Here is a 13,390-nt window from a genome sequence, read left to right on the forward strand (position 1 = left end):
GCCATTCCGGAACTAGTTCATGAAAGTTCTCCATCTTATCATTGAGATCTACCATGTGTGCCCATTCACGTTTTTTATTTGCAGAAACGGATTTTTTATCTAATGTTGGGTGTTTTGAAGACTATTATATAATATGAGAGAAAATATCTCATTGCAGTTAATATTATCAACAGAAGTTATATAAAAGATTTACCTTTGCCACGACTTCATTAGATTTCTCTTCTGTAGGTTCTTCTCTTTTGATGGGCTAATAATATGAAATATATAAAAGAAAATTGCTTGAAGGTTTGGATTCATATATATAATCGATGGCATAGATATGCTTTACCCTACTGACGAGATTTAACAATTTCGTAATGTCGAAGTGGACACTTGGTTCGATTGGAAGAGATTCCTCCTTTCTTAAAGCTCGACCGATTGACAAATTATCATCTGGAGAAGAACAAGTGAAGGATTAAAGTCAATATGTATATGAATGGGGCCATCGAATAGAGAATCTACTTGAAATATCTAGGCCTCTTTCAAATCCTGGCGGGATAGTTGATAAATTCTCTGAAAAAAGTGAGTCCAAAAGGTAAGTAATTATGTAAATATAAGTAGCATATATGTTAAAAACCTTCAGAGAAATGCATCGCATTAATTGGAAGCGGCAGATCTAGACCCTCTGCATATATGCCACTGTCAAGCCCGCCTATATTACCGAAATTAATAAAAAAATTGGTATAGATGCTATAAAAAGAAAATCCTATCATATATTCACCAGGAGCAAACGGAACATAGCCTGATTTTCCGCGAACAAAGTTAACGCTTTCACCTGGATCCCGTTGCAAAGACGTTGAGTTTTTCGCTGTTCGATTGGTTTCTTGTAGTGGTTTCTACATTTGAATAAATGGATTAGAGAATGCATTTTTGGGGGACATATCTTGAGAGAAAATCTACCTCCAGAAAACCGATAATATTGCCATCTTTTCTGGATCTCACAAAATTCAAAATTGTTTGACAGTTGGTAACAGTGGAATACAACAGCCTAGAATATTCGGGCTCTCTTTCCCAATAGCTTGGTTTTTTTAAAAAATATATATATTCAAATTAAATTTTCAACATATTAACGAGAATAGGGCTTAAGTCTTACTGTTGACAATTTGAGAGCCAAGGTAATGTAGCTCTAGGAGTCAAAATTTCCCGTTCCAGTTCGGATCGGATCTCCTCATTATCTAGAGTTCCTGTTAAATTTGCTGGAGTCTATGATAGTCTATGAGAACATGTTTGGAAAATTAACTTAAATTTAAAAATCTACCTCCATTACGGTTTATTCTAATGAATAAAAAAGTCAATGTTAATATATTGAAACGCGTTTAATCCAAATCGCTGAATCGTTTAAGAGTCATATGGGACTGATTATGAAGTTATATTTAGTCAACTACAGTCAACTGTTTCCGATCTCTACAGAAAAAATAATTTTTAACCCCTTTTCAAATTTTATAACCAACAATGAACTCGATTACATTTTAGGCGGGTTTCTATATAAAATCTGAATGTAGAAACTTATCGATTTGATTGGACAAAACAATTGTTACTGTTTCCTCTCTCGATCCCCTTTCTGAAATGTTCTTTACCGTCAACCTTCAAGAAACCAGAATTCTGCTCCGATTGCTATCCTTGTATCAAATCTTCCCATATGCACTGAGCACTTAATAGTAATTATTTCTGAGTGTTGGATCGATGCGCGAAAACTAGGCTAATCAAACCTGCAAGCTGAGGTTGCATATAGAAAGGAAGCTTGCAATTTCCCGTACTTTATTACCCAGCTTGTATGAAAAAAGCAATAAATAGATGGCCAATTAAAATACGCTTAAATATTTAAGGAAGTAGCTTGCCCCTTGTTTGCAATTATTTATAACATGCTACGCAAGTGCACTAAATGAATGGGGATTATTCTTTTCATTAAATGGGTATCATTTGACGACTTGTTCAATCTAAAATTTTACATATGTATATATACATATGTAGTGGCGATTTCGTTTAGATATGCGATTGGTGATGTCATTGATTTCAGCAAAATTTAATGAGATTTTTTTGCTTGAGAGAAACGATTATCCAGGTTGATCAAAAGTAGGCCCCCAATGGCTGATTATATGGAGGCATCCTCAACTCATGATGCAACAGGAACTGGTGGTGGTGGAAACAGAATGCACAACATATATTCTATCTCATCTGCCTCCTCTTCATCCTCTTTCTCTTCTTTTAATAATGCTGGCTGTGATTTTCATTTCGAAAGAAGCACAGAAGGATTCCCAAAAAGTGCCATCGATCGAGCTTCTGTAGCGAAATATCGGCTTGAACATTATTACACGGATGCATTGACTCAAGCGGTGGAAAGACATCAGAGGTTATATATTAGTTGCTTTTATTATTTAATAGCCCTTCTCTCATTTTCAATCTTGTAGACGTGTAGATTTGGAGGCAAAGCTTACAACCGATAACTGCCCCGAGGAGAAAAAAAGAAAGCAGCTACAAAGCCTTGGGAGGAAGGAATCACAATTTCTTCGATTAAGGAGAACAAGACTTGGTTTGGATGATTTCGCTACAATAAAAGTAATTGGGAAAGGGGCATTTGGCGAAGTGAGTACATAATTTCATCATTTAAAATCAACCTAATAGTGTTAATACATTTTTCTGAAATAGGTTCGATTGGTGCAAAAGACTGACACAGGGAAAATATACGCGATGAAGACACTTCGAAAATCGGAAATGGTCAAGAAAGACCAGGTGAGTTGTGATTTAATTTGAGGTTTAGTATTATCCCCATAACATATGTAATTTTTATAGTTGGCCCATGTAAAAGCTGAGCGAGATATTCTTGCTGAGTCTGATTCACCTTGGATTGTCCAGCTCTATTATAGTTTTCAGGACCCCCAATACCTCTACCTTATCATGGAATTTTTACCTGGCGGAGACTTAATGACGATGCTAATCAAATACGATATATTTTCTGAAGATGTAACGCGGTTTTATATGGCAGAATGCGTGTTGGCAATTGAAACTATTCATAAACTTGGCTTTATACACCGGTAAGTATAAAGTTTTTTTATCACCTCAGCATAAATGCTAAATTATAAATGGTCACAACTTGACACTGCTGTAGTGATGTTAAACCAGACAATATTCTGATCGATAAAGATGGCCACATTAAACTGTCAGATTTTGGTTTATCAACTGGATTCAAGCGCACCCATGACTCAGCATATTATCAGAGACTCTTGGAACAAGCTAATAATGGCAATCCTGACTTTGGCTCTAATTCAATCAATTTAACGCTTAGCAGTAAAGATCGACTTGCTACGTGGAAAAAAAATCGAAGAGCTCTAGTACCTACTTGATTTTTATTTCAGTTACTTTTTATCACAACGCAAATAACATTTTGACTATAATAGGCATATTCAACGGTAGGCACACCTGATTACATTGCACCGGAAATCTTTCTTCAACAAGGTTATGGATCAGAATGTGATTGGTGGTCACTTGGCACTATTATGTTTGAGTGTTTGGTTGGCTATCCTCCGTTCTGCAGTGACAATGCACATGAAACATATCGCAAAATCATGAACTGGAAAGATCACCTCTATTTTCCAGAAGATGTGCATCTTAGCCGTGAAGCAGAAGATTTAATTAGAAGGTACGTGATGAAGCTACCTAAAGAAGCTCCAATTTTTTTTAACTGAATTCTTATTTCATTTTTCTTCTCTAAGATTAATTTGTGACGCAGAAATACGTTTGGGACGCGGCGGGTCTAGTGAAATCAAATCTCATCCTTTTTTCGCTGGTGTGAACTGGGACACGATTCGACTGGTGCAGGCACCTCTAGTACCAGTTCTCACAAGCATCACTGATACCAGTTATTTCCCAACTGATGAAATAGAACAGGTGCCGGATCACCCAGGGAATGGTAATATATCAGTGAAAACGACAATTAACATCTAATGCAGATTGAACTTACCTCCTTTTAAACTTTCAGATTACATGAACACAGATTCTTATCGTGGACACAAAGATTTGGCCTTTGTTGGATATACGTTCAAACGCTTCGAGAGGACCCTACAGCAAATTTAATTTACACTTAAGCAAAGAATGTTTATTCATATTTGATTTTGAATTAAATAAATGATTATGATAACCAAAACCTTGAAAAATATCTGATAAATGCTTTTTTAACTTGGATTTTAATTGATGAATATGATATCCGTTATTCATCAATCTTTATGATATTCGAAATATATTTTTGAAATTTGAAAATTATTTCATCCAATAAAATATTTAAAATCAAAATTTAAATTTTTCGAAATTTTGAATTAATTCTATTTTTCTTAATTTTATATGAATTGATTTTTCCTTTTTCTTCCAATAAATATTCTTTAAATTCGATTATTAATGGTTTTATACGGTTTTCACATTCATGAATTATTTTACGCGACTTGAGCTTGGAGCGACATCTCTTCGACCTACTTTATTGCCTGAGGAGAATGTAATTATTATACAAGATAAGGTCGGGTTATATGACGGGTAAATTCCTTTGAAGTTTTCTCTATATGTCACAAATTATTAAGATGATCTTTAGGAATGTTAAATCTACACTACATAACGAGGGAACAGTATACTTGACTTCATTACGAATTCTCTACGTGGACAGCACAGATCCGCAATCTAACTCAGTTGCTGTACTGCTTCAAACAATTGGAGCAATTGAATCCTATGTAAGTAAGAGTTTAAAATAATTATAAATATTTTATGCCTTATTCACAATATATTTTATTCTTTATAGTCAGGTTTACTGAGATCATCACCAAAAATTACCTTGAGATTTTTTAAACATCCTACTCGAAATAGCACTAGCAATATTGAATTCATCGCAAATTCCGGACTTCCTTCTTTACCATGGGAGTGTCATATTTGCCATTGCGAGAATTCTGCTACTGCGTCAAAGTGTCAGCTATGTGGTGTTGCGAAATCTAATTCTCTTCCAACATCATCTGGTCGTTCCACGGATGTTAATGGTCCACTAGGAAATATTCCTGATGGTGAATTACTTCTTGCCTGCCCCGCTTGTACTTTCCTCAATCATCCAGAATTATTTAGTTGCGAAATATGTGAGACTGAAATTAAACCTGAGAAAAAACAAGTTGACGATGACTATGAGATGATATCACGATCATCGCCACCGACTGATGTATCTTTAGACAGTAAATATGTAAAGCTTGCGTTTCGCGGAGGTGGCTTTGGGGCATTTTTGGGAGGACTTAAATCTGCGCTAGTATCAAAAGCCTGGAATGTGAGTTATTATATTGTTTTCTATTTTTCTCAGTGAATTTTATATTATAATCTTACTCTGTCAATAGAGACCGCGTGAAAAGGATGCACAGAAGTCTTCTCAGGAGTTTGCACCTGCATTAGGGGGAATAAGTAACTATAGTTCTACTATAAGTTTAACAGCTTCCATTTTTTTAATTATTGCTTTTATTTTAAGGTGGGATCTTGCAAAGCGTAAAGCAAACACATCAAGAGAGGGACGAGAGCTTGACACAAGCATTTCAAGACCTCGATGCCTTAATGCGAAAAGCTGCTGATATGGTAGGTTGTTAGATATCAAATAATTTTATTTTTTTTAAAAAACTAGATTGTCACTAGGTGAAACTTGCGGAGTCAATTACTTCAAAACTCAACAAAGAACCTTTTGATACTCTTGAGGTTGAAGCATCATCTTTTCGCACCTATCTCTTGGAACTTGGCGTCTCAAATCCCATTACTAAGTAAGAATGGCTAGTTATTTCGCGAAAATATACTAAATTTAAAACCATCTTTTTCTTTCACGCAGAGATTCAGCTGGAGCAGCTTATCACAGGGAGTTATCAAAAGAACTTGCCGAATTTTTGTCGGTCGTGTTGGAACGTGAAGGTGGAATGAAATCTTTAACCGATATTTATTGTATTTTTAATCGAGCTCGTGGTGTTGGTAAGATTTCGACAGCTTAATTAGTTTAACTTCTATTGACTCATAATTCTACCATTATCAAGCACTAATATCTCCAGATGATCTTTACAAAGCCTGTCAGCTTTTCGAGATTCTTAGACTTCCCATGCGATTGCGTAAGTTTAGTAGCGGCCTACTAGTAGTTCAATCGCTGAATCATAGCGATGAACGTACTATTGAACGTATTTTAGTTAATATCGAAGCATATGGCACTTTAACAGCTATCAGATTTGCCGAAATTGACAATTTACCATTAGCTATCGCCACTGAGCAGTTATTGGTAAATGATGTTGAAAAACGCTTTTTATTGGTCTCTAGTAACACTTTCAACTTTCTCTATAGATGGCTGAGCAAAGTGGTATTATCTGCAGAGATGCAACAGTGGCTGGATTGACATTTTACAAAAATATCATTAATGAGTGCAAATTGGAGTTGAACCATTTTTAAAATAAAATTTATTGCTAATACTCTTTATTAACACAGCAATGAAAAGATATCAAGCGTATTAAGTTATTATGTAAAATGCGAATAAAAAGGCACATACACTTTTTAGAGGACCATTTGTAGCAAATATTATTCATTCTCGTTGTCAGTAGTACCACCAGTAGGAAAATGCGTGGAGGCAGGTTCTTGCGAGTACATAAATGATTGCTGTGTTGTCTTTTTCACTTCTGCCAAATCAGTGGGCGTTGATCGCTGTGCGGTCATTTCCCTCTCTAGTAGATAGTTGCCAAGAAATGTAAGAGGGTTTGCGGGTCTAAGGATAAATGAATATTATATCATTACAGTTAAGCATTAATTATGAAAACTGTGCTAATTTTTATATTGAGTTTAGAACACATTATTACCTCTGTGCAACTAATGCTTTAAGTCCATCTAGAAGAGCAGGTACAACTGTCGTATCCAGATAAGATCGGGCAGGAGTAACACTGCGGAGCTCTTGCTTGTTAGCTTGTAATATCGTATCTTTGAGTTCCTCAATGCCTTGTGCTTCCGTATCATCTCGTGATGATTTAGGGCTGTTTATCTCAAAGTCTTCGTGTTCGATAGTTGATAATGTATCAGGAGCTAGATAAAGCTCTGGAGACTGACGGACTTGAGGCATCTCGTCGTAAAATGGACTGCGTGGTTTTGAAGAAGTGTCTAATTCCTCATTAATAATTTCTGTGTTAAATACTTGCGTAGCCTTACGAGAATTGCTCTCATGATTTAATACATTAGAATTTTCCATTTATTCAGATTGAAAGGTATTTTTTTAGCAAATTTGGAATATTCGAACTTGAATTTTCATTGGGCATAACAACATAAAGATTTGTATGTATTCTTGAAATACCAGAATTAACTACTAGCGTAGATAAGCAATATGGGTTGTCAACCTATATCCCATACTGCTTTAAAAAATCCTAGTGTATTGTGGCATGAATTAAATAGATAATATATAATCCTGTAGATACAAGGATGTTACCTATTCGCTTTCACTCTCGTGTACTATTTTTGACACTTTTTATTTAAAAAGTCACAATTAAGCACATACATATAATTTAATCTTCGATATAATGGATACAAAAAGAAATGCTTTTCTTACTGCACTTCCATCACAATACCGTACACCACCGCCGCCGCCATCAACTGCTTCCGTAAACTCTCACTATTCGTCATCAAATACTAATAATGCAGAAAGTGTATATCCAATATGAATATATATTTTTATTGTCAATCAAAAATAGTTATTAATTTCTTCATTGATAGACAAACAAACATTATCCAGTAACAATAATACCAGATTGCTCTCAAGACGTGGTGGCTCAACTAATCGACCTAGGGGCAATTTCTCAAGACGAGATAAACAGCAAGAACATGCGTATATATTGCCAAAACTAGACACACCCGAAGAAATCGCGAAATGGATAGAAGAACGTAAAAAAAACTGGCCGACAGAAGAACGAATTGAGCAAAAGGTTCTTCTTAGCTTAGATCGTTCTCTTAGTTTAATAATTCTAAAAAATTTTTATTTATTAAGAAAAAAGATGAAACAGAGAGAATAGCTAGAGGAGAGATAGTCGAATCACGAAAGAGGAGACGGAATCAATCTTATAACGAAAAGAATCAGAACGTAAAGAAAAATAAGACGTTGAACAGCGAGAACACCGAGTGGGTCCAGTATGAACTTCACAATCAAAATGGAGAGAAGAGAAAAGATAACGAATCAGCCCCTGATAAGAATTCTGATAATGCTAATGTATACATAGGTTATTGAATAATTTATTTATTAGAATTAAATATTTATCTATTTTATCTTATAGCCGAACTCTATTTTTAAACGAAGAAACGAAGGTGATGAGATTACGGGAGAAGAACAGGACGATGAGAATGAAGATATGGATCCTGTGCGAGATGCGATATCATCTAAAGATCCTGTGAGCATCGGCGGAATTGAAGGTGGAGAGAACAGTGGGATAAAGCCGCGGAAACTCCTTCCATGCAAATATTTTCTAAGAGGACATTGTACACGTGGATCTTCTTGCTCATTTCTACACGATTCAAATGTAAATATATAATATTAGATATTTATCAGTGTATACTAAATTTATGGTTTGAATAGCTGCGGAAGCGTTATGAAGCAAACAAATCTCAAGAAAAGTTTAGAGAGCGCCCAAGTTTGCTTACCATGGTTAGTTAAAAACACCCTTTTCTTAAATCGCAACATTAACTATACCTAAGTTCTTACCTTAGCTTTTATCCAAGGAGATTAAGGAAGAGAAAAGTATTTTACTTCAATGTCTACACTATATCGTTAAAAAAGAGTTTTTTGGAAACCATAAAAACATTGCTAAATAAATGCATTAATTAATGTGACCCTCTGATGAATCTAAAATCTATCATAAAACGATTACGACAGTGCAATTATTTTATTATTATAAATGTCTTAATTCTAATATTAAAAATAATCTCTGAATATAAGTAGGTGGTGAAAAAGATTGCGAATAAAAAATGACAATCAATTGATGACTTTATAGAGACATAATTCACACAACGTACTAATACACTCGAATGCGGCAGGATGATTAGAGAGTATGGCATGAAATTATTCATTCAAGTATGCCTTTTTACTCAGATTTTGTTATATTTTTACTCAACAATATCTCTAAACCACTCAACCAGTAAAATCATATTTTCCTATATGTGAAACAAGCCTGCCTCGACTCATAAGCCCCAGAGAAAATAAGAGAGCCTTTTTTCCAAGTATGAGATAATCCCGAGAATTATTCCTCCACTAAGTCAATGGCTATAGTCCTTCTCCACTCGTTTTTGGGCATCGCGCTATTTTGGGTGGGTTTAGTACCAATGTACAAATAAAACCTGATATCTCTAGTGAATATAGTCAGTCGAGCGGTGGATAATACCGGACTATATAACAATATAGTAGATATATACAATTCTCACTAGAATGATGTTATAGCCTAAAGACTTAAATATGACCTTTAAACGCAGTATATTCAGTAAATAGTCTAAAAAGTTTTCTAATTTCATTTCGTCCCAGACTACAGCCAAATTCTCGTAACAGAAAATATCTAGACAGGATGCGAAATGCCAATAAACATTTTACAAAAAAGAAAAGCCGAATTGTTTTTTATTTTCAAATACGTTATCTACTTTGCCTCAGTGCTATTTAACTGAGCGTATTCTATAATTTGGTCTATTCCATTGAGTATATCATTTTTATATTCACCGACAAGTTGATCTGCTCCCTTGAGGCTTAGACTGCCTATATGAATACCGGGCATTGTATCAACTGGTTTCATCCCTATTCCCTCGAGAACTTGTCGAAGTTGGGCCGCTGCTTTGCCGCCTCCCTGATAGGCATAGCTTATGATCATAGCTGGTTTGTTGTTCCACTCCGAATATAAGTAATCGATCGCATTTTTAATGGACGCTGGATATCCCCAATTGTATTGTGGAGTCACAAAGATAAATGCATCTTTAGAGGATATTTTCTTGCTCCAACGTTTAGTCAAATCATACACGTAGACACCATTCGAAGGTAAGTCCGGCTCATTGAAAATTGGCAGATTCCACTCTAGTAGATCGATAACCTCGTAATCTAATCCGTGATAAGGGGTTATCAGGTTGTAAATCGCGTTAGCAATTTCTCTGCCCACCCTAGTTGGTCTGGTGCTGCCAACGATGATGCCTACACGATATGTCATTTTTATTTTTATAAACTTCACGAATCTGATTAAAAAGTACTCGCATCGCAATTTATAGCTACGATATTTTCGTTTTAATACTTTAAATTAGTAATAATATTATTAAGCTAAATATAATCTAAGAACTTATTAAGTGCGACATCATAAAACGATGTCACACTCAGTAAACCTTAAGCTTAATTTTGTACTCATTTTACAGGAATATTTGCAACACAATTAATAATAATTTTTGAATATTATTCATGGATGCTGCGTTAGATTTTAGGTGTATCGCAAATTCGATGATATCTCTGAGAAAGATGTGATAAGATCATCTCTGAGCAAATGAAATCTGTGATGAAATGATATTGAATTATCATTATACTTGCTATATGGTGAAAGATATTGGCTCCGCTCAAGCTATTGCTCGTAAGTTATTTCCTTCGATTTGAGTTTTTCAGAGACTACATTCCCTGAGCGAGGATTTCCCAGTGTTTGTAGAATAGAATACAGCTGCAACATTTTGTTAAAAGGATAAAAATATTGCGTTTATCAAGTAGAAATTCGATAATTTGGCCAAATCTGAAAATCAGCCACCCTAGGACGCGCTTATTATTAACATCGTGTATGTAGATATTTTAACTATATTCGATATGACCTCTTTCTCTGTACGTTATCATTGTTCATGCTCAACTCTTCGTAAATCATCTCAGAATGATTCGTTTACAGCTGTCAAAGGAGCTACAATTCTCGACATCTCTTCTCCACAGACTCTCTTTTCATTGCACGAACTAAATGATTTATATTTTTGTGAAGACTGTCATCAATTGCGATGTCCTCGATGCGTTCAAGAGGAAATTGTATGTTATTATTGTCCAAATTGTTTATTTGAAGTTCCTACAGCAAGCTTGAAAGGAGAGCGGAATAGGTACTTTTTAAATGTAATCCTTCTGTTACTTCACCTATTAATTTCGAAATTAGATGCGCAAGAAATTGTTTTATGTGCCCAATATGTCAGAATACATTGTCCGTCCTGGCGACTAATGAAGCACCACAGACATCCCAGGGAGGTAGCCCCGGTAGTGCTCAATCTGCGACTGTAGCTGCAGGTCCGTATTATCTACATTGCGGAGTTTGTCGCTGGGACTCTCGTGAAATCGATCTGACTTTTGAGAGGCCCACCGGATTAGCATGTTAGTTGGCATACTTTAATTGTTTTAAAAAAATTTCTTATTCCAGTTTTATGAATTATATAGTACAGCTTCAGAAGAATGAGGAAACCTCAGCTGATATAAAGGAGTTCGAGCGCCTGAAGGAGCACTATGAAAAATTACTGCGGGTCAATGCACCTTCTACCTTACCTGCTTCTATTCTCTCCTTGCCAAGCAGCCTTACAACGATTGGGAAAATACACTCAAAAGAGTACAAAGGGGAAGATACCATGCCTTATGAACCAGTGGTTAAGATACCTGATGAGGATATGAAATCCGTAGATCTAGTGTTAGGAATGAATGATATCTACAAGGGTAAACACAATTTTAAGATCCTATTTTTGAGCTTTTTTTACTCCTATTCTATTACTTAGTTACATCTCTATCACAGCGCCTTAACCAGCTTCATGATCAACCTTACGATGTGCAGTAAGCATTTTTACCATAATATATCATGATATATATTATAAACTTCGGCTTATTGTTTTATTATAGAAATCTTCAACCCCAGCGAATAAACCTCCGAACGAAACGGTCCAAAAGATGTAGAGGATGCCGCCATATTCTTATTAAGCCGGAGCAGAAAGCTCAAGTGACTCGATTCAAGATCAAGATGGTCGCAATGTAAATATTTTTTATAAAATATAGTTATTTTTTGATTCTAATGGCCTAATTTATTACGGATGCTTTTTCCAAACATTTATTTTGCAGAAACTATATGCCAGCCATTAATATATCGTCTCTACTTTCACCACTAAGGATAAACCAACCAACTCAAGTAATTCTCAAATTCATCAACCCTTTATACGACGAAATAAGTATTAGTTTAGCAACAAGCTGGCAAGATGAGCAGGGGGAGTGTGGCAAAGTGGATATTTATTTTTAGCTCTACAGTAGTTTTAGTTGCTTATAATTTTATTATTTTCGTCATCCCTAAAATCATTGTAGGTCACATTACTTTCACCTCAGTTCATAGTTGGGCCTTATAACGAGGTGTGGGAATATGACTACGATGCTATGACTAAACCTTCTCTTACACAACCTTCCGCAAACCCCCATGGATCATCCGTCTCTTGTGAAGGAATGACAAAAAGAGACACGGGTGGAATGGGAATATATGAGCAGAAGGCAAATTACACTAGCATTCGTGTTGAAATAATACCAAGGAAACTGGGAGAGTATAAGGTCAGATATTTTTTATGCTTTATCTATTTATATTCGTGTAGTTTAATTGAAATTCTTATCTTTATAGTTTCCTTTGTTGGTAACTTTTTCGTACAAGCAACACGATGCAGATTCGGATGACAGTAACTCGGAAGATGCGTCAAAATCCGACAAGATGGAGATTGAAACTGGTAGTTCATCTGAAAGAGACGAAGAGGTAAAAGAGTATTCTTTCTGGTGTGTCATTGGACTTGGTGACGTCTCAGTTTAAATTCATTTTGTTATTGCACGATAACTCTTATTTGAGAAATTTCTGTGGTGTATAAATGATAGTTCACTTCTAATTTCAAAGCCTATATAAATTCACTCCTAAAGCCATTTATTATCTATTCATCCTGCATATGACGTATCCACCAATCATATATATTATATATGTGAATACATCCCTTATCTTGTATAACATAGGCTTTGGACTAGTAGTACGTTCTTCTATGTGCTCAAAATCAACAAAATAGCCATTTAGAGAAGGGATAGATAGACTCTTGGTGCATGTATGATTTAAATCTCTCTTATACTGCCCAGAAAATATACCTCGAATTGAAATCATATCTTATTTCAATGGGCATACGCATTTTACTCATATCATGTTCCAAAAATGAGCACTAGTTTAAAAAATATCTCAACTTGGGCTAGAATTTGATATTTTCCCCTAAACTGAGAGGCGTTTTAATGTAGAAGCTCAAGCTCTGAAAATTTAAAATATGGGAATTAAATAACTTTGCTTGATGGATTATTTTAAGTAAA

The 13,390-nt window shown here is 35.2% G+C and overlaps 7 protein-coding genes across 7 annotated transcripts in view; 4 read left to right on the forward strand and 3 right to left on the reverse strand.

The window, feature by feature from the left end:
• Window positions 1-965, reverse strand: part of VTP21DRAFT_10426 (uncharacterized protein) — a gene marked incomplete at both ends in the record, with an annotated part of 2,029 nt that extends 1,064 nt beyond the window's left edge. The window contains 7 exons of the mRNA XM_069389761.1: window positions 14-121; window positions 194-247; window positions 329-432; window positions 502-552; window positions 617-691; window positions 772-875; window positions 940-965. Of these exons, the coding sequence (XP_069253049.1) occupies window positions 14-121; window positions 194-247; window positions 329-432; window positions 502-552; window positions 617-691; window positions 772-875; window positions 940-965 (522 nt within the window). The remainder of the gene's footprint in view (window positions 1-13; window positions 122-193; window positions 248-328; window positions 433-501; window positions 553-616; window positions 692-771; window positions 876-939) is intronic.
• A 1,158-nt stretch (window positions 966-2,123) lies between these two features.
• On the forward strand, window positions 2,124-4,110 carry VTP21DRAFT_10427 (uncharacterized protein; the record flags this gene model as incomplete). Its single annotated transcript, XM_069389762.1, has 8 exons — window positions 2,124-2,389; window positions 2,448-2,622; window positions 2,686-2,769; window positions 2,830-3,071; window positions 3,146-3,368; window positions 3,435-3,676; window positions 3,750-3,946; window positions 4,016-4,110. The coding sequence occupies 8 exons, from the start codon at window positions 2,124-2,126 to the stop codon at window positions 4,108-4,110; spliced, it is 1,524 nt and encodes a 507-aa protein (XP_069253050.1).
• Window positions 4,111-4,453: 343 nt separating this feature from the next.
• VTP21DRAFT_10428 (uncharacterized protein) lies at window positions 4,454-6,471 on the forward strand (the record flags this gene model as incomplete). Its single annotated transcript, XM_069389763.1, has 10 exons — window positions 4,454-4,560; window positions 4,616-4,751; window positions 4,820-5,326; window positions 5,394-5,457; window positions 5,522-5,625; window positions 5,683-5,804; window positions 5,870-6,006; window positions 6,069-6,140; window positions 6,246-6,304; window positions 6,367-6,471. The coding sequence occupies 10 exons, from the start codon at window positions 4,454-4,456 to the stop codon at window positions 6,469-6,471; spliced, it is 1,413 nt and encodes a 470-aa protein (XP_069253051.1).
• A 126-nt stretch (window positions 6,472-6,597) lies between these two features.
• Window positions 6,598-7,255, reverse strand: VTP21DRAFT_10429 (uncharacterized protein; the record flags this gene model as incomplete). The annotated part of the gene is made up of 2 exons (XM_069389764.1): window positions 6,598-6,781; window positions 6,873-7,255. The coding sequence occupies 2 exons, from the start codon at window positions 7,253-7,255 to the stop codon at window positions 6,598-6,600; spliced, it is 567 nt and encodes a 188-aa protein (XP_069253052.1).
• Window positions 7,256-7,580: 325 nt separating this feature from the next.
• VTP21DRAFT_10430 (uncharacterized protein) lies at window positions 7,581-8,862 on the forward strand (the record flags this gene model as incomplete). Its single annotated transcript, XM_069389766.1, has 6 exons — window positions 7,581-7,704; window positions 7,774-7,982; window positions 8,045-8,263; window positions 8,328-8,570; window positions 8,627-8,695; window positions 8,758-8,862. 6 exons carry the CDS (start codon window positions 7,581-7,583, stop codon window positions 8,860-8,862), a joined length of 969 nt encoding a protein of 322 aa, XP_069253053.1.
• Window positions 8,863-9,674: 812 nt separating this feature from the next.
• On the reverse strand, window positions 9,675-10,232 carry VTP21DRAFT_10431 (uncharacterized protein; the record flags this gene model as incomplete). The annotated part of the gene is made up of 1 exon (XM_069389767.1): window positions 9,675-10,232. The coding sequence occupies one exon, from the start codon at window positions 10,230-10,232 to the stop codon at window positions 9,675-9,677; it is 558 nt and encodes a 185-aa protein (XP_069253054.1).
• Window positions 10,233-10,864: 632 nt separating this feature from the next.
• On the forward strand, window positions 10,865-12,857 carry VTP21DRAFT_10432 (uncharacterized protein; the record flags this gene model as incomplete). The annotated part of the gene is made up of 8 exons (XM_069389768.1): window positions 10,865-11,139; window positions 11,193-11,404; window positions 11,468-11,737; window positions 11,797-11,851; window positions 11,918-12,046; window positions 12,134-12,290; window positions 12,371-12,607; window positions 12,675-12,857. 8 exons carry the CDS (start codon window positions 10,865-10,867, stop codon window positions 12,855-12,857), a joined length of 1,518 nt encoding a protein of 505 aa, XP_069253055.1.
• Between the last annotated feature and the right edge of the window lie 533 nt (window positions 12,858-13,390).

The sequence above is a fragment of the Calcarisporiella thermophila genome, assembly GCF_041956535.1.
Source record: "Calcarisporiella thermophila strain CBS 279.70 unplaced genomic scaffold VTP21scaffold_7, whole genome shotgun sequence".
In the NCBI taxonomy this organism is placed as follows: Eukaryota; Fungi; Calcarisporiellomycota; class Calcarisporiellomycetes; order Calcarisporiellales; family Calcarisporiellaceae; genus Calcarisporiella; species Calcarisporiella thermophila.